Source organism: Setaria italica, chromosome II, assembly GCF_000263155.2.
Source record: "Setaria italica strain Yugu1 chromosome II, Setaria_italica_v2.0, whole genome shotgun sequence".
Classification (NCBI taxonomy): Eukaryota; Viridiplantae; Streptophyta; class Magnoliopsida; order Poales; family Poaceae; genus Setaria; species Setaria italica.
Window position 1 is genome coordinate 43400801 of NC_028451.1, and position 27191 is coordinate 43427991.

The window sequence follows — 27191 nt, forward strand, 5'->3', positions numbered from 1 at the left end:
TGATATTCACAGCCAACGGCAAAAACACCACTGGAGCTATGCCAGCACACATCAGCATAAACCACAAATTTCCACTGTTAGTATGTGGGTACCACTGCCAGAACGTCCATTTATGACGCTGCTGCTGCAAGTTCCAGCTACACTGAAACAGAGCCTCGAAAGCACCCGTGCTAGCAGCCTAGTACAGCAAACCAGCATGACATTTGGGGTGGATAAGGAGCGTGAACCCACACTTCCCACGGGAAACTCACCGAGGCACCGCGCTGAAATTGTTCACGTGTGTATGGTCATTTGTTTCTGTTTCGTCCTTGAAATTTTATACGGCATTAATTATGCAAGTATACATTCTAAATCAATGGTCCAAATGGGATATTGTGTAACTATGAAGACTGCCAATCAACTGTGGGTTTCTATTCCTCCGTTTTCTTCGAGAGCGAGAAAACGGATCGACCCATGTTCTGTCTTCCCTTGTGGCCCGGTCCCAACGCTTCTGGAAATCACGAAGCTCAGATCGTGATTTTCTCCGGATCTGCAAGGTTGAAACAAAATTATGACAATCTGTACTACAATCTGTTAATGACACAAAATTACGATTAATTCTTGTGGTGTCATTTTTAACTCAAGGGAAATGCAGATTTTACAAGTGAAATGGCACTGTGGCAGTGGTTTTTTTTTCCCTGGAGCTCTGAGGTTTCAGATTCCAACAGCATTTTCTCCCGGCTGAGGGATGAGTTGACATTTGATACGATGCGCAGCAGCTAAATGGTTTGTTAGCTCACCTTTGTTCGCATGTCGAGACCCGCTGCCCTCCCCTGGTTACAGATTATAACACAAGAGTTATGTAGCGGTCACATAAGAAAACGCAGCATTACGATGTCATGCACAAAGAACATACTCTTGTCTTTTTCACTTCAGCATCTTTCTGATGGAGTTGCTTAGCTTTTTTGCCTCGAGCGCCATCCTTCCAGAATTCAAAAGGAAAAAAATACAGGAAGCATTCAACATTACTTTGCAAATGAACAAAGAAAATTCATACTATACAAGATGTGAAGGTGCAGATACAAAGAGGATTATCAGAAGAAGGTCCTATGGCAATATTTAATGCACTTTCCACCACACCTACCACAAATCATGACAAAGGGTTTTTGTTGTCTCCTCAAAAGACTTGATTATGAAAGGAGTATATGAATTATGCAAACAAGTGCGCTAAAACTGTTATTCTCAAGAACAGACAAAAGCTTTGTGTGTTGTTGCATTACAAGGTGCAGCTCAAATTTGGAGTGTGCTGAAATGTATTGTTCTTATATAAGTAACAAGTATTGTGAATGCATGTTTTGAAGAGACATCAAGGTTCCAACTTGCAACACTAAAACAGAAGTTTCCACAAACCTTTGTTGTTGTCGAACCTCCTAATGTCTGCACTCCTCAATGAACTATAAATTCACTATCAACTACTCTGATGTTAGTCACCCTGAAAGCAGTATAAGAAAAAACAAGTTATATTTAGAATGTTTGCCAAATAAGAAGAAGATATCTTGGACAATGAGGTCACAAACTCAGAGTTACTATAGTCTGGATTAAAAAATGCTACTCCCTCTGTTCCAAATTGTAGGTCATTTTAGCTTTTCTAGGTGCATAAATATTATTATGCATCTATGTGGCTTTTCTAGGTGCACAGATATTATTATGCATCTATGTGGCTTTTCTAGGTGCACAGATATTATTATGCATCTATGTGGCTCTAGATGCATAATAATATCTATGCACCTAGAAAAGCCAAAACGACCTACAATTTGGAACAGAGGGAGTAGATGCTTTAGAACATAAATGACTACAGAAGTTTCTATTCTTTTAAATCAATTAACCTGAGCCAAAAAAAAGATCACTTTCAATAGATTACCATAGAAAAATTATATTGACCACATGAAAAATAGTGTTATATAATTTTCTTGGGATTACTATCATAATTTATAGTTTTCATCATTATGGTAACAAATAATTATGAATGGAGAGAAGCCATATGAACAACTTAAATCAATAAATGCTTTAGATGAACTTAAATTATAAAGCATGCCACAGTTACTTAAACAATATTTAAACAAACCTGAGCACAATACCCAAACTTGTAATCGTTGCCCCATCCATGGATAAGATCATTCTGTATAAATTTAATGTAGATATATCAATAGCTGGAATAATCCACAAAAGTCAACCAGGTAGAAGACACAAGAGAATATCACACAAAGTACTTTCTTTTCTCAAAAGCAGGTTGATTATATGTCAATGTATCATACTCTTATAGCAATCAAACAGTCAGTTTAAATATAACATATGAATTAATGTGGGCTCTTTCTCCTTCCTGTGCTCCGGACAAATGCAGCAGTGACAACACAAGTAATGACATAAAATGCCAACCTATGTAGCATCCACAGTCCAAACTAACCTTAGTTGTGATATTAAAAATCCAGAAATATATTGGGCCAACGATACAAGTAATTAATACCTATCTAGTATATATTAACTGCTTTTGTAGTCATATTATTTCAGAAAGAAGCAAAATATAGATACTTAATACATTTTAGAAAGAAAAAAAATGTGAAGACCTAAGGTATTTCAGAAAGAAACAAAATTTGAAGAATTAACACTAAGAGAGGTCAGCGTAAGCCCCAAGTTCCAAAATGCACTAGCTTTGCCTGTTTGGGTTTCCGTCCATACTTTTCTCAACATGGTTAACCACAGTTATGCAAGTCCAAATACCAACCGGGACTAGCCATACACATGGACATCTAATCCTATACCATTTTGTACAACCCATGCCCACAACTTATGAACCGCTGAAAGGAAAACGGTCATACTGTGTGGTACAATGGTAAGTTCAAATATGCAAACCTAGTTAAGAAATTATATGAAGACAAAGTCTACCTGAATAAGATGCCACAAACATTGCCAAGCAGACTTTGAGAAAACCGGCACCATGCCCTCAACCCATCTATGGATCAAATAATTATCATGTCATGGACAGCTCTCAATCATATTTGTCGTAAGTGTACTGTGGTTACTAAACAGTAAGACGATTCTGGTGTAACCAGATCAAGCAGTAAAAATGTAAATAGCTAATCAGCAAAAGTTTCTGTTGTAGCACAAGAAAGGATTCAAGAAAGAAAATATACCCAGAACAAGGTGGTCCTTCTCTTGAACATTCTTTCTTAGCCCGACTAACTCTTCTATACAAATCCACATGCTGTTTGATTTAGTTATGATGTAACCACAAGTTTCCAAAATAAAGGTTGCACGACATGGAACTTACCTATGAAAACTCCCTGTTTTTTTACGAACAGTTATCCAGTGATGAATTTCAGAAAGTTTAGAGTCAAGACCTGGTTGTGGTATCTCCAGCACTTCTGATTTAACTATATTTAAGTATCTGAAAGGAATTAATGCATTAGCTAAATTGGTGTAGAGAATGAACAGATCAAACAAACTCCTTTCGGGGAGAACATTAGCATAATGCCATTTCTTCACAGATTTCTCCTATCTGGAACAAGTACTTAAAGTTGGATCACTTTTAAGAAGGCAAGTAACATTTGACGCCTAGGACATGCCTGGCAGCAGAAACATCTAGAAAACTGTCAGTTTATAGTAGTAGCAGCATGAACCATGATTTAAAAAATCCAATAAACTGGACTCTGACAAAATTATACGTTTCTGTACATCTTTCCTTGTTTGCATTTTTTTACCGCTAGGCAATGATAAGTTTGAAGCATCAGGTTACTTTCATGTAACACAATACCTTCTTTGGTTAAAGTTAGCTTTGAGACCGGGCTATATTTCAGAGTTGTTCGCAACACTGTTTCTATAGAAGAATGGCTAACTCCCATGCACTGAAGCAAACCTTGGTTCATCTCCATAAGCTCTGCTAGCTTTTCCTCCTTCGAGGTGATGGCTATTTCATCCTCGGCTGCTAACTCAACAATGCTTGAAAGCTCTTCACTAATGGAGTTCACTGCATGGAAGACAGAAGCCATAGCATCTGGATGCCTAGATGCTCTTTCAGATACACCAGCAACTAGGGCCTTTGTGTTCCTACCAACTCTTGTATCAGTAATGAGCATTTTGACTGGGTTCCTGGACTTGAGGTTTGTCATTTCCCCCTTCTTGAATTTAATCATGCTTCCTAACATTCACACATAAGTTTAGTGAAGCAAAACAAGTTAGGAGAATTGATAGGGGAGGAATTGAAATTCAGATGGTCTTATGCATTCTAGGAAACTACTCAAGTTTTTTTCTTTTGCACCATTTGCAAAGATTTCCATGGCTTGACACCTAAAATTGACAAGACTTTTAGGTTAAATTACTGATTTCAAATACTGATAATCCCTATGGCAGCATCAGGTAACTATCGGCATATCTATGATCGGCTAGTAATTCCACCAGATGCATCATCTATCCATCTAGCTGTCACTCAAGTACATAAAACAAACAAGCCATAAATAAACTAGAAGCAATCCTTGCAGCAACTAAGAGTGGTGGTGCCAAAACGAGCATTGCAGTATACCGTATACTCGCTGTGTTCTTCATACAACAAGATTGATGCGTGATTCCAGTCCAACAAAAAATGCCTTCAGTTTGCATAGCCTGTGCACATAGAGCGAACAAGGATCTTGATTGGATAAAGTTTGCACAAAACGAACAATTCAAAGCAATTTATGGAATGATCTGATTTTCTTTTTGGTTTTGGGGGGGGGGGGACTGATATTTTATTGATACAACATTGCAATAATTATTAAGTTTAATTTTAATTTTGATACAACAATAGCACCAGCAATAGTGCAGCTGGGTGCTTATTCGATACAAGAATCTGCTAGGAATAGCAGAAGAATATCCGCATCTTGAAATTCATGTAGTGAATACAAGAATCTCCTAGGGAAGGCAGAAGAATATCCTAATCATCGAACAATTGAAGTAGTGAATCTTAACTTCTTTAGTTCGGTAGGGTAAGGCATTTTCTAAAAGTATGGTACAACATCTCCTTGGAACATGATGAGTCTTATCCTCGGCATACTTGAAGACCTCGTCCACCAACCTCAACTTTAAAGCAGCAAAAACCATGAGATTCAAGCTCTGTGGCGACTTTCTCCAAAACTATGCTGGCTGATACTGATAATCATGTCAAGGAAGCTTTGTGCATCATTGAAGGGACAGCAAACGCAAAATTGAAAGATCCATGAAGTTCAAACATTATTGACTGCATATGCAGAAAAATGAAAGCGCAAAGAAGTACCATGACTAAACCAGTAAAAGTCAATGCCATAGCCTATGCATAGCTAAGCAGGTACAAATTAGAAACTCAGATCTGAAAACAAAAGGATAATTAGAAATTTAAGCTGCTACAGTCCTTTTCCTTCCATGTTGATAGATTTAGTCCATTAAAATTCATCTAGATTAGATGGGATGTGAACCAGAATCATTTTACATGGTTATATGTTATTATAAGTACTGAGCATTTTGCTTTTCAAAAGACAGGCCATTGTAGTTCTAAAGTTTCTCTCCTGTCAGATTCTTTATTAGTGAATATCAAGACCCAGATTTCTGGAAGCTTTGAATTGAGATGTTAAAGATAAACAGAAACCATATATAAGTAGTATGGTGTTTATATCATATCAAACAATGAAGGAAAAGATGCAGTCAGGGGATATGAAAAGGATACGGGTCGGTATTAGAGTTAACACACAGCCTCCACCACCAGCTCCTGTTAGCTTTGAGACCAGGCTATATTTCAGAGTTGTTCGCAACACTGTTTCTATAGAAGAATGGCTAACTCCCATGCACTGAAGCAAACCTTGGTTCATCTCCATAAGCTCTGCTAGCTTTTCCTCCTTCGAGGTGATGGCTATTTCATCCTCGGCTGCTAACTCAACAATGCTTGAAAGCTCTTCACTAATGGAGTCCACTGCATGGAAGACAGAAGCCATAGCATCTGGATGCCTAGATGCTCTTTCAGATACACCAGCAACTAGGGCCTTTGTGTTCCTACCAACTCTTGTATCAGTGATGAGCATTTTGACTGGGTTCCTGGACTTGAGGTTTGTCATTTCCCCCTTCTTGAATTTAATCATGCTTCCTAACATTCACACATAAGTTTAGTGAAGCAAAACAAGTTAGGAGAATTGATAGGGGGGAATTGAGATTCAGATGGTCTTATGGATTCTAGGAAACTACACAAGTTTTTTTCTTTTTTGCACCATTTGCAAAGATTTCCATGGCTTGACACCTAAAATTGACAAGACTTTTAGGTTAAATCACTGATTTCAAATACTGATAATCCCTATGGCAGCATCAGGTAACTTTCAGTATATCTATTATCGGATAGTAATTCCACTAGATGCATCATCTATCCATCTAGCTGTAACTCAAGTACATATAACAAACAAGCCATAAATAAACTAGAAGCAATCCTTGCAGCAACTAAGAGTGGTGGTGCCATTAAGCAATCAATCAGTAAGTAAATGTGGAAAAAACTCAATAAGGATTCCACTAGAGGTCAATCCGGAATGCGAAGGCATTTCAATCCTACAAGTTCTGAAGGTTTAAAAACTCAGTCACTTTGATAGCATACCGAAAGTGCTAACAGAATTGTCGATGCCAGAAGGCTTGCCATGGATGATCTTTTCCCCTTGGAACGCCCACTGGTTGACCAGCTCAAGATCATCCTTCCTGAACAACTCCCACTCATCAGCCTCCCTGTCTCCTCCAATGCCGACTGCACCAGCCGCCGTCAATATAGCACCCGACATGGACACGCAGAAAGCTGCGGACGAGCCGAGCCCCGCACCTATGGGCAGGTCCGAGGTGACCACCGCCTTCCCAGGCTTGCAGCTGCACAAGAACACAACCAATCACATCTGTCAAATATAATGTGGGGGCAGGTGTCGACGCTGCAAGATTGATATGGACAGAAAAAACCAACCCCATGATGGAGGTGTAGAGGTAAAGGAAGGCGGAGAGGCCGGAAGAGAGCCAGATCTTGGCCTCGGGGATCTCTTGGCCCTCCAAGAGCTTGGCAATGGCGGCGAGCTCGTCAGGGGAGCATGGCGTCGGCGCCCCGGCCTTGCCGCCCACCTCCCCCAGGGCCCCGCGGAGGCGCGAACACGGCCAAGAGAAGGTGAGGCATGAGTCCCTAAGGTCCAGCTCCACCACGCCTGCGCCGCCATCCTCCCCTGTGTAGAACGAAGAAGCGGAGGTGAGGGCGGCGGCAGTGACGAAGAACGAATAATCTGATCCAGGGCGGGCGGGGGCCACCTTCGGGGAGGAGGGTGAGGGAGGATGTGGTGTAGAGGTCGATGGCAGCGGCGACGGCAGCGGAGCCGTGGACGACGGCGTGCTCGCCCGCGAGGATGATCTTGCCGGGCGCCCGGGCGCGTACCTCCATCGATCCCCGGTCACGGTCGGTCGTCGCGGTCGTCGCGATCTGAAAAGGGGTGCGAGATCTGAAGACCGCGAGCACCCGCTGCTGTCCTCGGCTCGGCGGAATATTTAACTATTTGTGTTGTATTCATGCAAATGCGCTTGCATATTTGTCGTACCTCTCAAATGAAGTGTTAGGGGTGTTTGTTTCCTTAGTAGCTCCTAAAATTCCTATCACATCGAATGTTTAGATACTAATTAGAAGTATTAAATATAGATTAATTATAAAACTAATTGTACAGATGGAAACTAATTTGTGAGATGAATCTATTAAGCCTAATTAGTCCATAATTTGATAATGTGATGCTACAGTAAACATGTGCTAATGATGGATTAATTAGGCTTAATAGATTCGTATCGTGAATTAGCCTCCATTTGTGTAATTAGTTTTATAGTTAGCTCATGTTTAGTCCTCCTAATCAGCCTTTGAATATTCGATGTGACATAAATTTTAGTCGGGACTAAAGATCCAAACACCCATTTTCACTTACGTAACTCACCGTGTCAGCGTGGATTGGGACGGGAAAAGATCAAAACGCCCCTGCCTTTCTCCTGCTACCCATCCCTTTCCCTCTCTCGTGCCACTGTGGGACCCATGTGTCAGGTCATCTTTAACCTCTCGATCCACCGAGCTTGCATGCCGACGACGGTGAGGAGGGCGCTGCGGGGGCCGTGACAGCTGGCCCCTGTCGAGCTCCGCCCACGGGGGGCAAGCGGCGGGCGCCCAGCGCGGCTAGCCCTGTCGAGCTCCGCCCACGGGACCAGAGGCGGCGGCCTAACGAGCGCCAGCCCCGGGGATGAGCGGCGGCGGTCGCCCCGGCTAGGGCCGGCCAACCCTCGGCGAGCGCTGTTGGGGGACAGCAGCTCGTGGTCGTAAGGGTGTCTGAAGGTTGAAGATGACCCCAAGATGTGGGTCCCACACGTCAGTGGTGGAGAGAGGGGAAAGGGATAGGTAATAAGAATAAGGTAGGGGTGTTCTGGTCTTTTCCAATCCCGATCCACGCTAGCACGAGTGAGTCGGCGCGTCACGTCAGCGAAAATGGCAAATGTGTTGCTTCGTTTGTAGAGGGATGACAAATATGTAAGTGCATCCATAAGAATAGCAAATGGAGAGTTGCCATCCGTAAGGATGGTAAATAGTTAAATATCCCCAGCTCGGGGCGGATCAGACCTGGTTGTCTCGCACAGTCGCGCATGCACCGACGCACGCACGCTCGCTTGGCTGATTTGGTTTCTCAGGCTTTCAGCAGGCAGATCGGACCCTTTGCGAAATTTTTTTACGCGGGTATATACTTGCTTTGGCACCGTGTTTTGCTGCTCTGGAGCTAATGTGTCATGTACATGTTCCTACGACTTGTGTTTGGGTTAAATTCTACGGAAGATTGGTAGAAGATTCTTTATTTTAAGGTCGCATCAACTCATTACATAGTCATGTTTTTTTTAAAAAAAATAGTTCATCGATCGCAACCTTACATTTGAGCTTGATTTAGGATGAAAGTATATAATGCAGCATTTAGCAAAAGAAAACATTAAATTCTAATTATGTGGGATGAAAGCTTTGCTTATCACATAAGCAGCTGATGCGCTAACAATAATCTTAAACCATTAATCACAAGTGCAATACAATCAATGGAACATAAAAAGGATCAAAGGATTTACTAAGGCTAGTCCCAGTGCAAGGTTTCATGGCACTGTTTCCAAGGATGCCACATCATCCCATGAGGTGTGCTCTTGTGAATGAAACAGGGAGTCCCAGTGCACAGTTTCAATACACAGTTTCATAGGTTGTCCTCAGCATTTATTAGTTGCATGCGGTTGTGATCAAGTGTTCCATGTGATTATGTAGCCACTTGTATTTGTTACTTGAAATATATTACACATGAAGGATCTAGCAACATAGTGAAATTTAAATATCAACCAAAAATATTTAAAAATAACTTGTATCATACGAGATAAATTGGATCACATATATTAAATAAATTACATATATTGTAACCGAACTCAAGATATGTTTGGGCGGGCCCTTGACCTTCGCCAGATATGCTCAATCAAATCTTTCTTAAGTTGTTTATGGGTTGAGGTATCTCGAATATCAGCATCATTCTCTAGTATTCTGTCAAACGAGACGTAATCTTCAGGGGAGAATGCTGGTGCTTCAACAGTCGTTGTACTTGGAGTTTCATTCAAATCAAGATTCTCTTCAATATTCTCTTCTGTTTTTTCATCTTCAACTATCATATTGTGAAGTATGATGCACGCTCGGATAACTTTCTCAAGTTCTCCTCGATCATATAGACGAGCTGGTCGCTTCAAAATGCAAAATCGACGTCGCAAGACACCGAAAGCTCATTCAATATCCTTTCTCTTGGATTCTTGTTCCTGTGCAAATAACTTGTCCTTCTCGGTGATGGGCAAGGATATTGACTTCACAAACACAGCCCATTCAGGGTATATTCCATCAGCAAGATAATAACCGGTGTTATACTGATTTCCGTTGACCATGTAGTGCACCCGAGGAGCATGCCCCTTTAGCTCGTCAATAAATAGAGTCGACTGATTTAGAACATTGATATCATTATTAGAACCAGCAACTCCAAAGAACGCATGCCAAATCCAAAGATCATGAGAAGCTACAGCCTCAAGTATTATGGTTGGAACTTTTTGATCGCCCCGAGTAAATTGGCCCTTCCATGCATTGGGACATCTTTCCCAATGCCAATGCATACAGTCAATACTCCCGAACATGCCAGGAAAACCTCGACTCTCACCAATTTTAAGCAAACGCTCAGCATCTTCCATAGTAGGGCGCCTCAAATAGTGTCCACCAAAAATTTCGATAACACCTTGGACAAACATCTTCATCGCCTCTAATGCAGTACTTTCTCCAAGTTTTAAATATTCATCTAGATGATCTGCAGCACTACCATTAGCCAATTGACGAATTGCCGCTGTGCATTTCTGCAGTGGTGTTAGGCCTTGACGATTAAGAGCATCCACCTTTGTAGTGAAATAATCGGACCACTTGCCTAACTCATCAACGATGCGTAGAAAGAGTGGCCTGGACATACGAAATCTCCGTCGAAAAAAATTTGCTAGGTACAGAGGGTTATCTGAGAAATAATCATCAACCAAATGTTGATGGTACTGCTCCCTTGGCCTTCTGATGTACTTCCTCGGACCACTTCGAGGATCATATGCGGCTTCTTGGAGATCTTCTAAACTTGACTTAAGAAATTGAGTTACCTCATCGATGACATCATCAATAATTTCCTCCTCGGCGAGGAAGTCATCCCAATCATCAGAGAGGTTGCTTGTTGGGTCTGGAGAGTGGTCGGCAGAGAAAGAATCATCCTGTTGCTCCATATATAAAGTGGCACAAATGTACTACGTTGGTGTACCATCAGGGCTGCATATATAGGTAGCAGCTCTGCTGCCGTTTCATACCTATCAGTCCAGTTCAGCATTCACACTAGCTGTCGTTTCATACCTATCATTTCAGTTCATCATTCACACTATCAATTCAACCATCAATTCAGCATTCACACTATCAGTTCAGCATTCACACTAGCATACACACATACAACCATCAGTTCAGCATTCACATAAATCATGCATTCACACTATAAACAGCACTCATTCACACTGAATAAAAACAACATTGGTACTGATATTCAGAAATCACAACAGTTTAAAAACAGCATCGGTCACAGATTAAAGACTCCCATGGTTGCTGCATAAATCACCACATTAACAGATTGCTCAATAACAAAATAAAAAATAGGGACACACAAGTATTAGTTAGAACAGTAGCATTGGTCACATATTGATCAAGAACAAAAACACTTCACACTTCATTGTTACTGAAAAGTTTCTTCTCCATCATCGCCAGTGTCTTCTTTCTTCTAGCCTTTGATTCTTCTGTCATCTGACTAGTATCTTGGTGAAGCAATGAATCATAGACTTGAAGCATTTTTGCTTCCTTTTCCTCTTGTGCTGCCTTCAGTCTCATCCTTGAGATTTCAAGATGTGCCTCTGTTGTCTTCGCACGCTCTTGAGTAACCGCAACTATCTTGTCTATATTACCTCCTAAGATTGCAAATCCTTCAATCACCTCTTCCGTCTTGCGCTTGCTATTGCGTCTTCCGCTTGCCTTGGCTGCATCTCTCCTAATTGGACGCTCGGTCTGTATGTCATCATCAATATCAATGGGAGGTTGTGATTCATTCTTTTCTTTCTCCAATTGGGCAACATGTGCACACCATTTAGGTTCATTCTTGAGATTCCTCCACCAATGGATCAAAGTGAAAGGCTTCTTGTATCGTTCTGTATACAATGCAAGTGCCTCATCCATCATCTGATCATCAGATGCCCCACTTTTGTGAACTCTATTGACCTTAGTCCAACATCCATTGAAGTCAGCGATAACTGTCTTCAAGCGTGACCAATGAATCTTCAGTTGATTTGTGTCCCTTTCACGACCTGGTGCTGCGTTCTTGTTGAACTCTTCAGCGATATCATTCCAAAAACTATTGTATTTCTTGTCATTCGCTCTTATTGGGTCATTAGAATTGTTCAGCCACGCACTCGCCTACAACAAGAAATCAGAACTAATTATGAAAAGGAACTTCTCTTTGCTGTCCTACTCGCCTACAACAAGCAATTAGAACGGTAAGAATGAGACTATTACCAATCGAACTTCCTCTTCATGCGACCAATGCCTTCTCTTTGCTGTCCTACTTGTCTCGACACCGGAGTCACCATCAATGTCAATGGAGACTTGAGGTGTGGATTGTTCTTGTGCCGGTGGTGGCGGCGACGGAGAAATTGGTACAAAGTTATTAGTAAGCCCAACGAGATGGAAATTGTGGTCCGGTGCAGCAAATGGTGGTTGTTGTAACATATTTGCATAACCTGCCCTGAAATATAAATACACGAAGGATCAGAGACATACTTCTTTTGTTTTCAGATAATCCAATAAATACAAGTCAGCATTCCTTTGCTAAACAACTAAATTTTTCCATAAGGCTAATTGACAAGATGGTTCTTTCAGAATAGCACAATGATGCATCACAATGCAGGAGAAAAACAAACAAGCTATATGATGCATCACAATGCAGGAGAAAAACAGTAGTACATCCCAATTAACATGGAAGCAAGAGAGGATATTTTCTCATTCCTCACTAAGTTCGAAATGTGGCAGGTGAAGCATCCGAGAACTGTCTCAGACATTTGCTGAATATATGCTCTGTCGTAACAAGGAGAGAGGTTCAAATCATTTGCAACAAAGTTCACTTTAATGGATAAACCACTCCATGTCCTTGCGAGTAGTGCTGTTTCAACCAAACTATAGCTTTTGCTTCTTTCCCTACCACTTTAAGTTTTCATGTTAATTCTGTAAAAGTTTATCTAAATTGGATTAACCAAATGATTGAATAAAACTATAGCTAGATAATTTTTCATCTAGGTAAACAATGCTGGCTTACTAGAGCACAAGCGTCAGACTACAGCAGAAGGGTAAGTGATATCATGCTCCATTGTTGTTTCCGTTGGCTATTTGCAACCAGCCTATACATTTATATATCCTATGAATTACTTAGCCTGATAATTTGAAGTTGTACAATCTACTATTTGGAAGAGCTGCAAGATGCTGGACTGTCGTACACTTTTATCACTGAAAGTGAATTAGCTCTATAAGTTCTGAACAGCTTTGTACAAAAGCCACTTTTTTAATTCCTGTGATGTGATAATATAATGTCAGTCTTCATCCTTCTTATGTGTTAAAATCTTCAGTTCAGCCTAATAGTAGTTGATTAATCTAACCCTCTGGGGGAGTTGGTTAATTAATCGATTATATAATGTGCGGCGGACCAGATCATGGGGAAGGCCCTGATGCTTGACGAGATCATCAGCTACGTACAGTCACTGCAGCACCAGGACGAGATCTACGAGATCTTACCAGGGATTTCTGAATCCGGGAGTGAATCCTGGAGGAGGCGGCGGCTGCCCAGCAGCAGGAGGCAGCGGCTGCCCAGCAGCACGCGGCGGCGGCGGCCCAAAAGGAATCGGCGGCTGCTGCCCAGCAGCAGGAGACGGCGACGGCCTAGAAGGAATCGACGGCGGCGCTGGTGATGGCGGCGGCGGCTCCTTCCGCTTCCTCTTCTCCCGAGTTGCCATCGTCGGTACGGCGAGAGGCGCTGGCACGGGCGGGAGCGCGCAGGAGGCGCGGGAGCGCGCGGGCAGGAGCGCGCCGGCGGAGGATTTTCTTCGGTGACGCACCGGATCCGGCGGAGGAAATGAAGACGCCTCAGTGCGGTATCGTGCGCGTACCGAGGGGCTTGAGTGCCTGGGTAACGGTGCGTACCTCGTTTCATCTGGATGAAACTGGTACCATCTCTCTCCTCTTCAATTTCTTGCCACATCATCACAAAAGCTGACGTGGCAGGCAATTAATGTGCATGAAACTCCTATGAAACTCTGCACTGGGACTAGCCTAAGTGATGTTTGCATTGGAGAGTTATGGCTTTTATATGAATACTTGACAAAGTGGCTATAATATCCTCAACTTAAGCAAATAAGTAGTTTGAAATGCCCATGTGACATTTGTGATTCTCATCTCCTAAAAAGTTGCAATAATTCCGTTGATCGCAAGTTGCAAAATTCCTGTTCGCCGATCATTTCAATAGCTAGCAAATTTTCTTCGCAGTACATGTTGCTTATTCAGTGCTTCTGTGCTTTATTGACTTTTTTTTTTGTGTGTGACGGCTATGATATCGGCATGCTTTCTTCTCTCTTCCATGCGATGACGATCTGCAGAGAAATAGTGGCCCTCTTTCATGGGGTAAACAAATTATGTCCGCAAGTCAACTGTGTGACGAAGCTGCCATGCCATGCTTGATTCGGAGAGAGAACTACAGGAAGCTCCAAGGAATTGTTTTTCTTGAAAAAAAAAGAGACAGAGCTGTGCCGGTCAATTCTCTATTGAAACACACGGGCAAGAACAGCTTTTCATGCACCTCGTGGGGCCTTCCATGCCAACTCGCTGCCACAAGCCCACAACAGGGATTTGGACTAGCTAGTCCTAGGGTCATGTTTAGGGCCTGTTTTCTTCCGCTTGCTAAACTTTAGCACCTGTCACATCGAATGTTTAGATACTAATTAGGAGTATGAAATGTAGACGATGTCACAACTCATTACATAAGACGAATCTACTCGGCGAGACGAATCTATTAAGCCTAATTAGTCCATGGTATGACAATGCGTCGCTACAGTAAATATTTGCTAATGATGGATTAATTAGGCTTAATTAGGCTTAATAGATTCGTCTCGCCGTTTAGATTCCACTTATGTAATTGGTTTTGTAAATAGTCTACGTTTACTACTCCTAATTAGTATCTAAACATTCGATGTGACACGTGCTAAAAATAAGACACGGGAAGAAAACACCCCCTTAGTTGCTCCAAAACTTCCAACTTCGACACTATGCAAAAAGAAGATTCCCATCACATCAAACTTGTGTTACATGTATGGAGTACTAAATGTAGATGAAATTAAAAACTAATTGCACAGTTTTGTTGTACTTTGCGAGACGAATCTTTTGAGCCTAATTAGTCAATATTTGGACAATAATTCACAAATACAAACGAAACGCTACAGTGTGCTACAGGAATTTTGCACCTCCAAACTTTGGGGAACTAAACAAGGTCTAGCTGTCACCGAACACGACGCGGCGACCAACCTGCGAGGACGTGCGACATGTCCGCCAGTTTTGTTTTGTTCGCCCGTGTGTGCCAGCCAGTCAACAATCCAGGCGACCACAGACACATTTCGTTGTGCTGGGTTTTCGTCTCAATCCACTGGAGCTATTCACCAAACCATGCCTTCCGAAAGCAGTAAATCCATCTCACCTTAGCAACATGCAGATATTCACAGCCAATGGCAAAAACACCACTGGAGCTATGCCAGCACACATCAGCAGTTAAAACCACTAATTTCCACTGTTAGTATGTGGGTACCACTGCCAGAACGCCCATTGATGCTGCTGCTGCTGCACTGTCACCTTTCATCGTAGTACTAGGAACATAATCAGTTGATGGCGTAATCAGTTCAAAATTTAGATAGACTAGGAACATAAACAGATAACTAGATACACTGAAACAGAGCCTCGAAAGCACCCGTGCCAGCAGCTTATAGCAAACCAGCATGACATCTGGGTTGGATAAGGAGCGTGAACCCACACTTCACACAGGAAACTCACCGAGGCACCGCGCTGAAATTGTTCATGTGTGGTCAGGTCATCTGTTTCTGTTCCGTCCTTCAAATTTTATACAGCAAATTCAACTCCGCTAACACCAAAAACCCACCCATCCCCCATCCAACCAGCTCGCAAGACGCCAAATCCAAGGCATTGCTAAAGCCGATTCAGTCCACCGGCCCATACGAACTTCCTCAGATCCCCTCGCCGCTGGCGGGAGGGGCCATCAACCGCCCGCGCTGTAGCGTTTTCGACCCAATAACCGGGAATTTCAGCACAAGGACTCCAGCACCAGTCCCCCGGAACTCACTGGCGTCCTGAGGACGACGGCCTCCACCACCTCCTCGCCGGCGTCCGCGGGCGCGCCGAAGTTGTGGTACTCGCCGGGCGGGGGCGCGAACGGCTGGTGCCGCTGCAGCAGTGCCCGCGCCCTGGCCTCGCCGGCCGCCGCCGCCATGGGGATCGGGGCACGCGCGGAGCCGCGGATCGGAAGGCCGGCGCGCGGTGGGGAGGCAGGGTTCGGGAGCTGGGATCTGAGACGGCGGCGGGGGGCGAGGGTTTGCGCGGCGGGAGGGAGGGGAAGGTAAGGGAGGGAAGAAGACGAGGGAAAAGTGGCACAATCCGTGCCGTTCGTTCATTTTTTTTAAATTTTATACAGCATCAATTATGCAAGTATACATTCTCAATCAATGGTCCAAATGGGATATTGTGTAACTATGAAGACTGCCAATCTACTGTGGGTTTCTATTCCTCCGTTTTCTTCGAGAGCGAGCAAACGGATCGACCCATGTTCTGTCTTCCCTTGCGGCCCGGTCCCAGCGCTTCTGGAAATCACGAAGCTCAGATCGTGATTTTCTCCGGATCTGCAAAGTTGAAACAAAATTATGACAATCTGTACTACGATCATTTTAATTCTTGTGGTGTCATTTTTAACTCAAGGGAAATGCAGATTTTACAAGCGAAGTGGCACTGTAGCAGTGGGTTTTTTTTTCCTGGAGCTCTGAGGTTTCAGATTCCAACTGCATTTTCTCCCGACTGAGGGATGAGTTGACATCTGATACGATGCGCAGCAGCTAAGATCAGTCTCAGTGGATGTTTCATCAAAAGTTTCATAACCATTAAATAACATGCCACATCATTAATTTTGATGACGTGGCAAGGTCATTGTGAGGAGAGAGGTGAGGAAGTTTTATCATATGTGAGAGGAGATTCATCATATGTGCACGGTTACCAAGTTCTCGGTCTTATTAACTATGTCATGAAACTGTGCACTAAGACTTGCTTGGTTTGTTAGCTCACCTTTGTTCGCATGTCGAGGCCTGCTGCCCTCCCCTGGTTACAGATTATAACACAAGAGTTATGCAGAGGTCACATAAGAAAACGCAGCATTACGATGTCATGCACAAAGAACATACTCTTGTCTTTTGCACTTGAGCATCTTTCTGACGGAGTTGCTGAGCTTTTTTGCCTCGAGTGCCATCCTTCCAGAATTCAAAAGGAAAAAATACAGGAAACATTCAACATTACTTTGCACATGAACAAAGAAAATTCATACCATACAAGATGTGAAGGTGCAGATACAATAAGGAATATCAGAAGAAAGTCCTATGGCAATATTTTAATGCACTTTCCACCACCTACCACAAATCACGACAAAGGGCTTTTATTGTCTCCTTAAAAGACTTGATTATGAAAGGAGTATATGAATTATGCAAACAAGTGCGCTCAAACTGTTATTCTCAAGAACAGATAAAAGCTTTGTGTGTTGTTTCATTACATGGTGCAGCTCAAATTTGGAGTGTGCTGAAATATATTGCTATGATGTATTGTTCTTATATAAGTAACAAATATTGTGAATGTGTGTTTTAAAGAGACATCAAGGTTCCAACTTGCAACACTAAAACAGAAGTTTCCACAAACCTTTGTCGTTGTCGAACCTCCTAATGTCTGCACTCCTCGATGAACTATAAATTCACTATCAACTACTCCGATGTTCTTTGTCCTGTCACCCTGAAAGCAGTATAAGAAAAAACAAGTTATATTTAGAGTGTTTGCCAAATAAGAAGAAGATATCTTGGACAATGAGGTCACAAACTCAAAGTTAATATAGTCTGAATTAAAATATGCTAGATGCTTTAGAACATAAATGACTACAGAAGTTTGTATTCTTTTATATCAATTAACCTCGGGCAAAAAAAGATCACTTTCAATAGATTACCACAGAAAAATTATATTGACCACATGAAAAATAGTGCTATATAATTTTCTTGGGAATACTATCATAATTTATAGTTTTCATCATTATGATAACAAATAATTATAAATCGAGAGAAGCCATATGAACAACTTAATCAATAAACACTTTAGATGAAATTAAATTATAAAGCATGCCACAGTTACTCAAACAATATTTAAACATACCTGAGCACAATACCCAAACTTGTAATCGATGCCCCATCCATGGATAAGATCATTCTGTATAAATATAATGTAGATATATCAATAGCTGGAATAATCCACAAAAGTCAACCAGGTCGAAGACAAAAGAGAATATCACACAAAGTACTTTCTTTTTTCGAAAGCAGGTTAATTATATGTCGATGTATCATACTCTTATAGTAATCAAACAGTCAGTTTAAATATGATATATGAATTAATGTGGGCTCTTTCTCCTTCCTGTGCTCCGGACAACTGCAGCAGTGACAACACAAGTAATGACATAAAATGAAAACATATGTAGCATCCACAGTCCAAACTAATCTTAGTTGTGATATTAAAAATCCAGAAATATATTGGGCCAATGATACAAGTAGTTAATACCTATCTAGTATATATTAACTGCTTTTGTAGTCATATTATTTCAGAAAGAAGCAAAATATAGATACTTAATACATTTTAGAAAGAAAAAAAATGTGAAGACCTAAGGTATTTCAGAAAGAAACAAAATGTGAAGAATTAACACTAAGAGAGGTCAGTGTAAGCCCCAAGTTCCAAAATGCACTAGCTTTGCCTGTTTGGGTTTCCGTCCATACTTTTCTCAACATGGTTAACCACAGTTATGTGAGTCCAAATACCAACCGGGACTAGCCATACACATGGACATCTAATCCTATACCATTTTGTACAACCCATGCCCACAACTTATGAACCGCTGAAAGGAAAACGGTCATACTGTGTGGTACAATGGTAAGTTCAAATATGCAAACCTAGTTAAGAAATTATATGAAGACAAAGTCTACCTGAATAAGATGCCACACACATTGCCAAGCAGACTTTGAGAAAACCGGCGCCATGCCCTCAACCCATCTATGGATCAAATAATTATCATGTCATGGACAGCTCTCAATCATATTTGTCGTAAGTGTACTGTGGTTACTAAACAGTAAGACGATACTGGTGTAACCAGATCAAGCAGTAAAAATGTAAAGAGTTAATCATCAAAAGTTTCTGTTGTAGCACAAGAAAGGATTCAAGAAAGAAAATATACCCAGAACAAGGCGGTCCTTCTCTTGAACATTCTTTGTTAGCCCGACTAACTCTTCTATACAAATACACATGCTGTTTGATTTAGTTATGATGTAACCACAAGTTTCCAAAATAAAGGTTGCACGACATGGAACTTACCTATGAAAACTCCCTGTTCTTTTACGAACAGTTATCCGGTGATGAATTTCAGAAAGTTTAGAGTCAAGACCTGGTTGTGATATCTCCAGCCCTTCTGATTTAACTATATTTAAGTATCTGAAGGGAATCAATGCATTAGCTAAATTGGTGCAGAGAATGAACAGATCGAACAAACTCCTTTTGGGGAGAACATTAGCATAATGCCATTTCTTCAAAGATTTCTCCTATCTGGAACAAGTACTTAAAGCTGGATTACTTTTAAGAAGGCAAGTAACATTAGACGCCTAGGACATGCCTGGCAGCAGAAACATCTTGAAAACTGTCAGTTTATATTAGTAGCAGCCTGAACCATGATTTAAAAAATCCAATAAACTGGACTCTGATAAAATTATACGTTTCTGTACATCTTTCCTTGTTTGTATTTTTTTTTACTGCTAGGCAATGATAAGTTTGAAGCATCAGGTTGCTTTCATGTAACACTATACCTTCTTGGGTTAAAGTTATCTACTTCCAGATCTTCGTCCCAAAGAAAGATGTACTGATACATGGAGACAACAGAAGGATGGAGGAACCTCTTTGCAAACCACCTACAAAAACAGATGCCTTGACATTTTATCTTGAAGCTAAACGATACCAGATAAAAAATGAAGGGTAGAACAATACCCTTTTTTGGTTGCAAAAGAGAGACAAGGCATGTCCAATCTCAGAGCAAAGAAGGAAATACCATACCATTTTGTCTGGTTAGAAGCAGCTATATGTATCACACTTTTGCTCCACGGCAGATCATTCCACCCGTTGACATTCCCATCATAATGGAACAACATGGCTGTAAAATTTTCTGGAAGAAACTGAACACTCAAGAGTTACATGACAATTATGTGCAATTAGTTCTTACGGAGGTAGTAATGAAGTACCTTCTTTATAATAGCGTCCACAGTTTTTTTCTGATTTATACCAGCAGCAATGGCAATCAAAAACTGGTCGTTCTGTTTAGACTTCTGCTGGAACTAAACACTTACAGAGCATTAAATAACTAAATAAGATTTTGTACTTATGAGGTGGGAGCAGCTAATGGTTGATGAGTTTGACAAGTGAAACCAACAGAAATTTTGTACTGGAATCAAAGCTCTTAAGAGGAGATGTACCCAACTGACCTGTGACTCTGCACTTGTCGTCAGCCACAATGGCTTCAACTCCATGTCGGAGTTAGACTCCACTATACCATGGGGCAAATATCCAATCCTAGCAACAGCTTTTTGAGACACCTTGACAGCAGCTCTGTCAAACACCTGATGTTTAAAATGGAGGCGCAATCCATGTCTTAGTAGCAAAATAAACTCTGCTTCTGGGTTGATAGGGAGGAAACAATTTTTCTAACTTTTGATAGAAATAATTTGTCCACATACCGTCACTGTATCAAATGGTCGAGATTTTGCTTCCAACTGTAAAAATTGCATAATCACATCAGATTCATCCTTCAGGTATATTTTTGTTCAGAGAACTCCGTTTTGAATAAACGAGGGATATTGATTGTTACCGATGTCTGCTTATGTTGAAAGTTAGCCATGTTGTAAACCAGGAACACGATAATCACGCACAGGACCAATAGATGCAACCGCAGTTTCATCTTAGGATAGCTATCGCCCTCCTTACCATTCTGTGGAATCAAAAGTAGGTAGCAATACAGAATCGTGACCTCACACTGAACCACCCTTTTAAGAGCTCAGGAATTGTAGATGCCACTAACAAGCAATGAATCATCAAAAGAACACATGCAAACTCACCTTATATTGCAAGGCACTAGTTTTTGACTTTTTTTTCCTGTAGATCTGGAAACAGATGAATCAGTCTTCTTATGGTGTTAAGATGCAACTCGAGCACATCAGGATTATTTCATGACACCCTGCATGCAGGTCATAAAATATAGCAAATAATATGTTGTCATAATTTTATAATGTAAAGATTGACTCAGTTCATTTGGGGTGGTCCCAAAAAATGTTCTAAGGCGTGTTGCTTGAATTCAGACGTATACCACATAAAACAAAGTGTAAAATTCTTAACAATTAGAAAACAGAAAAGGAGAGGGAGAACGCGGGGGCGAAATCTCAAATGAATATGTGGACATCGGAAGCAAATTGACGGCAACGGGGTGTAACGCACGCATCGATGCCGAGCGGAACGGGAACACTCACACACCAGCCGCAACCAAATTACGCTACTCTTATCCCCTAACCCTCCAGTTGAAGCTCGGGAGTCACCTCGCGGCAACGAGGGCGTCACAAGAGATCGTTTCCCAATTGCGGGTAAGAGCACCCCAAGGCACGATCAGGACCAATCCGTGATAGCGCATGGATGATGGTACTCCCTACGGGTCGAGAAGAAGAAAGCGAAATTACCGCGGCGGCTGGAGGAGCCGGCGACGAGTCCGCGGCGGGCGGGAGGCCTCGGAGCTGAACGCGCAATGGGCGGTGGAGGAGGCGCCTCTCGCCACTCGTCACGCCGACCTCACGGGCGGGCGGGCGCTTGGCAGCGAGGGCACCGGCGGTGCCTCTGCTGCGTGTCAAAGGTTAACGAAACGTCTCGCGGTGCCGGAGCCCGGAGGGATTGGGAAAGGTTGGGGGTGGGGGTGGGAGTGGGAGGGGGAGTTGGGACGGGCTGACGGGGACGGGCACGGGCACGGGCGGAGGCGGCTGCGGGGAGGGAGCCAGAGAGCCGACGCGCGATAGCGACGGTCGGGGTCAGCGCATCAGAGGAAGGGCGACGGGTGGCGCCTCGCCCAGGTCGCAGCGCCCCACACACGGGGCGTCCTCCGCCCGCTCGCGCGACGAGCGCGCAGCTGCCGTTTCGGCCGCGCCCACGACCGGGTTTTCCGGTCGGTTTGTTGGTCCCTGCAACAACAACACGTGAACTCTCGAGGCCGTCGTGAGTGACAAAATGCACGCGGCCCACGAGTGGGATGCAAAAGAGATGATGATGGATCGGTGCACAGGCACCACCGGCCCAACACTGCCGGCGTGCCGCTTCTGCTTCTCTGGTGCTGCTGGAACACAATTTTAGCTAGCGTGGAGTTTGATCTGGTCCAGCCAGTCCACTCCACTCTTGTTGTGTTTATATAAGCATCAGCTCACACGGATAACAAGCAGCAACAATTGCTCAGACAGACATGTTGGTGCAGTTCTGCTCGTCCAGATACCTTTAATCTGGAAACTGCAACATTACACAGTCAAACATGTATAGCCTAACTCGGAAAATCTCTACAGGCAAATAAGGGTTCCCTTCTAACTGTCCTTACTCCTCGCTCCTCAGCCCTTACAAAAAAAAAACACCAAAAACAGCTATCCCTTCCTGTTACATCAGTTTGATTACTGGGCCACAGGTTTTTTGCCAGGTAAACAACACCGTCTGGAAGGGACTAGCCTATGATATGGTTAAAGCTGTACACAGTTTTGCATCGAGCTGATGGTAGCTTCACCGCCGGCTCTTCTTGCCGCCTTTGCTGATGCTATCCTCAGCACTCCTCTTCCTGCCTTTGCTGGGGCTATCTACCTGTGCACCAGCACCCCTCTTCCTGCCTTTACTGGGGTTATCTTCCTGTGCCCCAGCAGTCTTCTGCCCACTCTTTGGAGGCCGACCAACGCCTCTCTTCTTGTCCGGCTCATTTCTCTGGGTAGTCTTTTGATTAGCTGTTAATGATGTATCACTGCGAGAGCTCTTGCCCTCACCCTCCTTGGCAGTAGCTTCCTTTGAAGCAACCTTGCTTCCCCTTGCATCACCAGGGCCAGGACGTCCAGGCTGCAGGGCTCGAGCATTCTGCTTCACTACAGAGGCACCAGCTGTTCCCGTCTCTCCATGGCTCTTCAAGAGCAAACTTGTACTCTGCATTACAGTTTTGCATGCAAAGCCCCGAAGCTCAACTGCAGCCATATGCTCCAATGTAGCCTTTGGGTAGAAAGCTATTACATTATTCACAAAAATGAGAATGTCTCTCAGAAGCTCCTTGGTGGAAGAGATGGCGCCACTCTTGATCTTAGAGTGAAGGGTCCGGAAGTCCATATGCCGGCGAATCATCTTCTTGTATCTAACCCTTTTCCTCTGTAGACGAAAAGGTAAGAAGTGAGATAAAATTCAGATCCATATGTGTTCCTGCTATTTGACTGACCTTGAATGATTTGATGGCACAATTAATTTGAGAAGTAAAATAAATCTTGTACAAGACTACATAAGCAAGCACTGCATGGTTTACCTAATTCAACAAGACCAACTTCAGACACATAATAAGAAAATAAACTAAATTAAAGATCCATAAACCTGTCTTGACTAATCTCCTAGCAGGAAAAACAGTTTAGCGGCTCTAACAGAAGTTTCAAAACTATTGACACACACATGAAGCATCCCCTCTCATCATTCCAAGACAATTATGACAAGGTATCTAGGTCATTTCCTCACGTAGCTCTCTCAATTATGACCTCCTTAGTCTTTATCAAAAGTCAACATAAGTCCGATATTAATCAGTGAAGGAAGTATATACCAATAACTTATACCATCTACTGAGGCACCGGAAATACAAAGGTGAGTAAATTAGGTAAATCCATCATACCTGGGTATCAAGTTGGCGTTGCAACATTAAACAGTCACCTTGAGTGGATATAGAACTCAAAATCTCTGTCAGCTTTTGTTTAATTTTCTCAACCACAGCCTGACCACATTCTGCCTTTGGAGTTTTCAAGCCCTTCTTCATGACATCAGATTCTGCTTTAGGAGTTTTCAAGCCCTTCTTCATGAAATCAGATTCTGCTTTAGGAGTTTTCAAGCCCTTCTTCGTGACATCAGATTCTGCTTTGGGAGTTTTCAAGCCCTTCTTCGTGACATCAGATTCTGCTTTGGGAGTTTTCAAGCCCTTCAAAACATCCGATTCTGCTTTGGGAGATTTCAAGCCCTTCTTCATCACATCAGATTCTCCATTTGGAGTTTTCAAACCCTTCTTCATTACACCAGATCCCACATTTGGAGTTTTCAAATCCTTATTCATCACACTAGATTCTACCTTTGGAGATTTCAAACCCTTCTTCACCACAATAGATTCTACCTTTGGACTTTTCAAGTCCGTCATGCAGCCTTCAGAGGAACCCTCCCTCTCTTCTATGCACGCTGTAGATGTAGGGTCACCATCTCTACTACTATGACCACCTTTTATAAGAGTCCTTCTAGCTCTCCTTCCTCTTTGCTTTCTAGAACCCCAAAGCAAGCTATCTTTGGGGCAGACCTTCTCAACTTGGGCCTGGGGATATGGCTCATCTGGTGATGGATTATTAGCTTGAATTGAATCAGTATCACACCGCTGCACTTGCTGAGATTTCTGACTGTTGCTTGCTTCCTCTGTGAAACTAGCTGCTGATGATCTGTCTCTGGATGCTTCTTTACCTGAGGAAGTATCTGCTATATTTTCGGAGTGCGAACATGATTCAGTATGACTGGTGCGGCATTCAGAACTCCCGTCACCATGTTTGCTATTGCTGAGGCTTTCAATCACAGATTGGAGGGATCTGGAAGGGTAAAAGAAGATCATACTTTACCAAAACGTAGAGAAAATCCAGAAAGTTGGCAAAGTATCAAACAATGAATTGCTCGGATGAAAAACAATAAATACAGATAGTATCCGGGAGAGTCGACCATATAAGAACAAAATATCAACAACTTAAGTGAAATGCAAAAATGCTCAGATAAGAGTGAACAAATTGGCACTAACCCAATAGAATTTTCTGACTTCTCCAATTCCCTTTTCAGTTCAGCAACTCTCTGCTTGCGAAGCTCTTCAAACCAAGCACTGTATTGAAGCAAATACAATGATCAGAACTCAGATGAATATAAGATACTTCACAACATACAATTATCTATATTCAACTGCAGCCATCTGAAAGGCACTTCAACGTCCTACATTTTCACATACGTAACTTATTAATTATTATTTATGGGATTGTGAATACAATCTTCAAACTGAGATTGTTGATGAAGTGGTCCAAGTTTTAAAGTTTTTTTTCCCTCTTTGTCCGCTTGTATTTTATCCCCTATCCAGCCTAAATCAGCTCACTGCTGGAAGTAGCAAAATGCCAACTTAAAAACCTGAAATCACCAACCCGCAAATAGAAAGAAGTGCAAGCATTTCTAATGGCTGAGTGCAGCCTTCAGAAATGCTGATTAGCAACTAATATTTAATATGATCAAATGCAGCATGCAGTGAGCATCTTATCTTTTGGTAAAACAGCAAAGATTCTTTTCAACTATCGTGCGCTATATGATGAATATGTTCAGAGATTCATGAAGTTCTTATTCAGCTGATCAGCTCCCGCACCATCATAGGCAAAACGAGCTTAAAATTCATCTGATTTCAACTTCTTGAAATACATAATGATATGCAGTTGTTGTTCTACAACGCGCAAATTCAACTTGCAAGGTCATGTAGTGGATAAGCAGGTATGGAATATGAATATCACAGATCAGGCGTACACTTACTTGCATGGGGAGTAGCGTGACTGTATCTCTGCAAATTTTGCTTCACATTCCTGGAAATATAAACAATTGTAAGCAAAGAACTGGTACGCAGCTCTAGTATAAACGACTCAATCAATCTGCCATAACTTAACAGCTCAAATGTAATGTAATCAGACACAGCGTGATGCGTAAAAATAGTTACACAAAGAGCACACATCATTAGGTTCAAGGTTCCCCTACATCTGCATTGCTAGAAAAAGTAGTAAGAAAAACATGCCCGGGAGATTATACAGCAGTAGCAGCAAAGCCTTTTATTTCCAAGCAAGTTGGGGTAGGCTGCCGAGAAATTATCTTGTTTCTGAGAGAAGATTTTTTACCTAATAGAGTGATTTATGTGCCCCTCGTGTGCAAGTATGAAAAGTTATGTAAAGCATTTCAATGGCTATTATAACATCTGAGCAGCAATTTGAGCACAAACTGTGCAATGTGTGTCATCATTGCATTGCTAGTTACTGTGGCACACTTCATTAATGCCTACATCCTTGTCCTTGTGACTGGGCTCCCCTTTTTTAAACTCAAATCATGGCATGGCAAATCCTATCCAATCGAACAGCCCCTTAGCATCTATAAGGTCAGCGATGCATTTCTAGAATCACACAGCCCTAAAGACATTGCAAAATCAAGCATACCCACAGGTAGGGCCACGAAACCCTAGCCCCAATTTTCTCTCGAGACAGTTATTCCCGAGCCGGTGGGCCCAAGGGCCATGCCCTAATCCGTGTCCTAGTCGGACGCGAGCTGCAGACACACACGAGCTAGGGTTTGACAGGGTGCGGGGTGCGGACCTCGGGCGAGAAGGCGCACGGGGAGCGGGTCCGGAGCTCGTCGGCGACGGCGGCCCACGCGGCGCCCCCGTGGCGTAGCACGGCGCCGCCCAGCACCAGCTCCTCCCACGTCCCCCACCCGCCGCCGCCCCCGCCTCCCACCGCCACCACCACCATCGGGTGCCGGCTCTGGTCGGCTTGATCGCGGGGGGTACGGGCGGTGGATAGCCAGTAGGAGTCGGAAAAGGGAGGTCAGGAGGAGAGGAGAGGTGGACGAGGTGTCGGGTCGTCGCGGTCTCGGGGCGGTGGTCTGGTTTCCCCTGTTCCGCCTGCTGTTTTTCGGGTCCGGCTCGCGTGGGGGCGGGGGCGATGGGTTTTGTGGGTTGCTATTTCTGGGTCCGTGCCGTGCTAATCTCGGAGCCGCGGAGGCGCGGACCCACCCGGGCGGGAGAGCGTGCGCGAGGAGTGGTGGGGCCGCACGCCGCGCCACGGAACGCTTTTTTCACTCGCCGCTTCGCTTTTTCCCGTTGTGACCGCGC

General features: G+C 43.0%; 4 protein-coding genes and 1 pseudogene across 13 annotated transcripts; all 5 read right to left on the minus strand.

Annotated features, from left to right (window-relative positions):
• Positions 1-290: 290 nt before the first annotated feature.
• On the minus strand, positions 291-7517 carry LOC101761036 (mevalonate kinase-like). Of its 3 annotated transcripts, none has more exons than XM_022823979.1 (14): positions 7300-7517; positions 6968-7217; positions 6617-6876; positions 5708-6121; positions 4556-5157; positions 3893-4174; positions 3308-3424; positions 3171-3224; positions 2923-2989; positions 2105-2158; positions 1390-1471; positions 896-961; positions 780-812; positions 291-529 (listed from the first exon to the last, which is right to left on the minus strand). In XM_022823979.1, the coding sequence occupies exons 1-5, from the start codon at positions 7427-7429 to the stop codon at positions 5048-5050; spliced, it is 1164 nt and encodes a 387-aa protein (XP_022679714.1). In that variant the 5' UTR covers positions 7430-7517; the 3' UTR covers positions 291-529; positions 780-812; positions 896-961; positions 1390-1471; positions 2105-2158; positions 2923-2989; positions 3171-3224; positions 3308-3424; positions 3893-4174; positions 4556-5047. The 3 variants fall into 3 exon arrangements, with proteins under 3 accessions (XP_022679714.1, XP_022679712.1, XP_022679713.1); XM_022823977.1 differs by having other exon boundaries at positions 3791-4174; XM_022823978.1 differs by having other exon boundaries at positions 3171-3424.
• A 1948-nt stretch (positions 7518-9465) lies between these two features.
• LOC111256410 lies at positions 9466-10632 on the minus strand (annotated as a pseudogene).
• Positions 10633-11308: 676 nt separating this feature from the next.
• On the minus strand, positions 11309-16172 carry LOC111256411 (glutathione S-transferase T2-like). Its single transcript, XM_022824355.1, has 2 exons — positions 16026-16172; positions 11309-12052 (listed from the first exon to the last, which is right to left on the minus strand). Exons 1-2 carry the CDS (start codon positions 16170-16172, stop codon positions 11309-11311), a joined length of 891 nt encoding a protein of 296 aa, XP_022680090.1.
• Positions 16173-16317: 145 nt separating this feature from the next.
• On the minus strand, positions 16318-21974 carry LOC101761432. Of its 8 annotated transcripts, none has more exons than XM_022823973.1 (17): positions 21736-21974; positions 21124-21242; positions 20877-20996; positions 20746-20781; positions 20494-20628; positions 20254-20337; positions 20069-20187; positions 19825-19926; positions 19340-19456; positions 19203-19256; positions 18955-19021; positions 18137-18190; positions 17636-17725; positions 17131-17196; positions 17015-17047; positions 16672-16769; positions 16318-16578 (listed from the first exon to the last, which is right to left on the minus strand). In XM_022823973.1, the coding sequence occupies exons 3-17, from the start codon at positions 20964-20966 to the stop codon at positions 16398-16400; spliced, it is 1326 nt and encodes a 441-aa protein (XP_022679708.1). In that variant the 5' UTR covers positions 20967-20996; positions 21124-21242; positions 21736-21974; the 3' UTR covers positions 16318-16397. The 8 variants fall into 8 exon arrangements, with proteins under 8 accessions (XP_022679708.1, XP_022679707.1, XP_022679706.1 ...); XM_022823972.1 differs by having other exon boundaries at positions 20254-20346; positions 21124-21168; positions 21736-21972; XM_022823971.1 differs by having other exon boundaries at positions 20254-20346; positions 21736-21972.
• A 531-nt stretch (positions 21975-22505) lies between these two features.
• On the minus strand, positions 22506-27001 carry LOC101762105. The gene is made up of 5 exons (XM_004957989.4): positions 26674-27001; positions 25850-25899; positions 25086-25163; positions 23937-24882; positions 22506-23431 (listed from the first exon to the last, which is right to left on the minus strand). The coding sequence occupies exons 1-5, from the start codon at positions 26827-26829 to the stop codon at positions 22808-22810; spliced, it is 1854 nt and encodes a 617-aa protein (XP_004958046.1). The 5' UTR covers positions 26830-27001; the 3' UTR covers positions 22506-22807.
• Between the last annotated feature and the right edge of the window lie 190 nt (positions 27002-27191).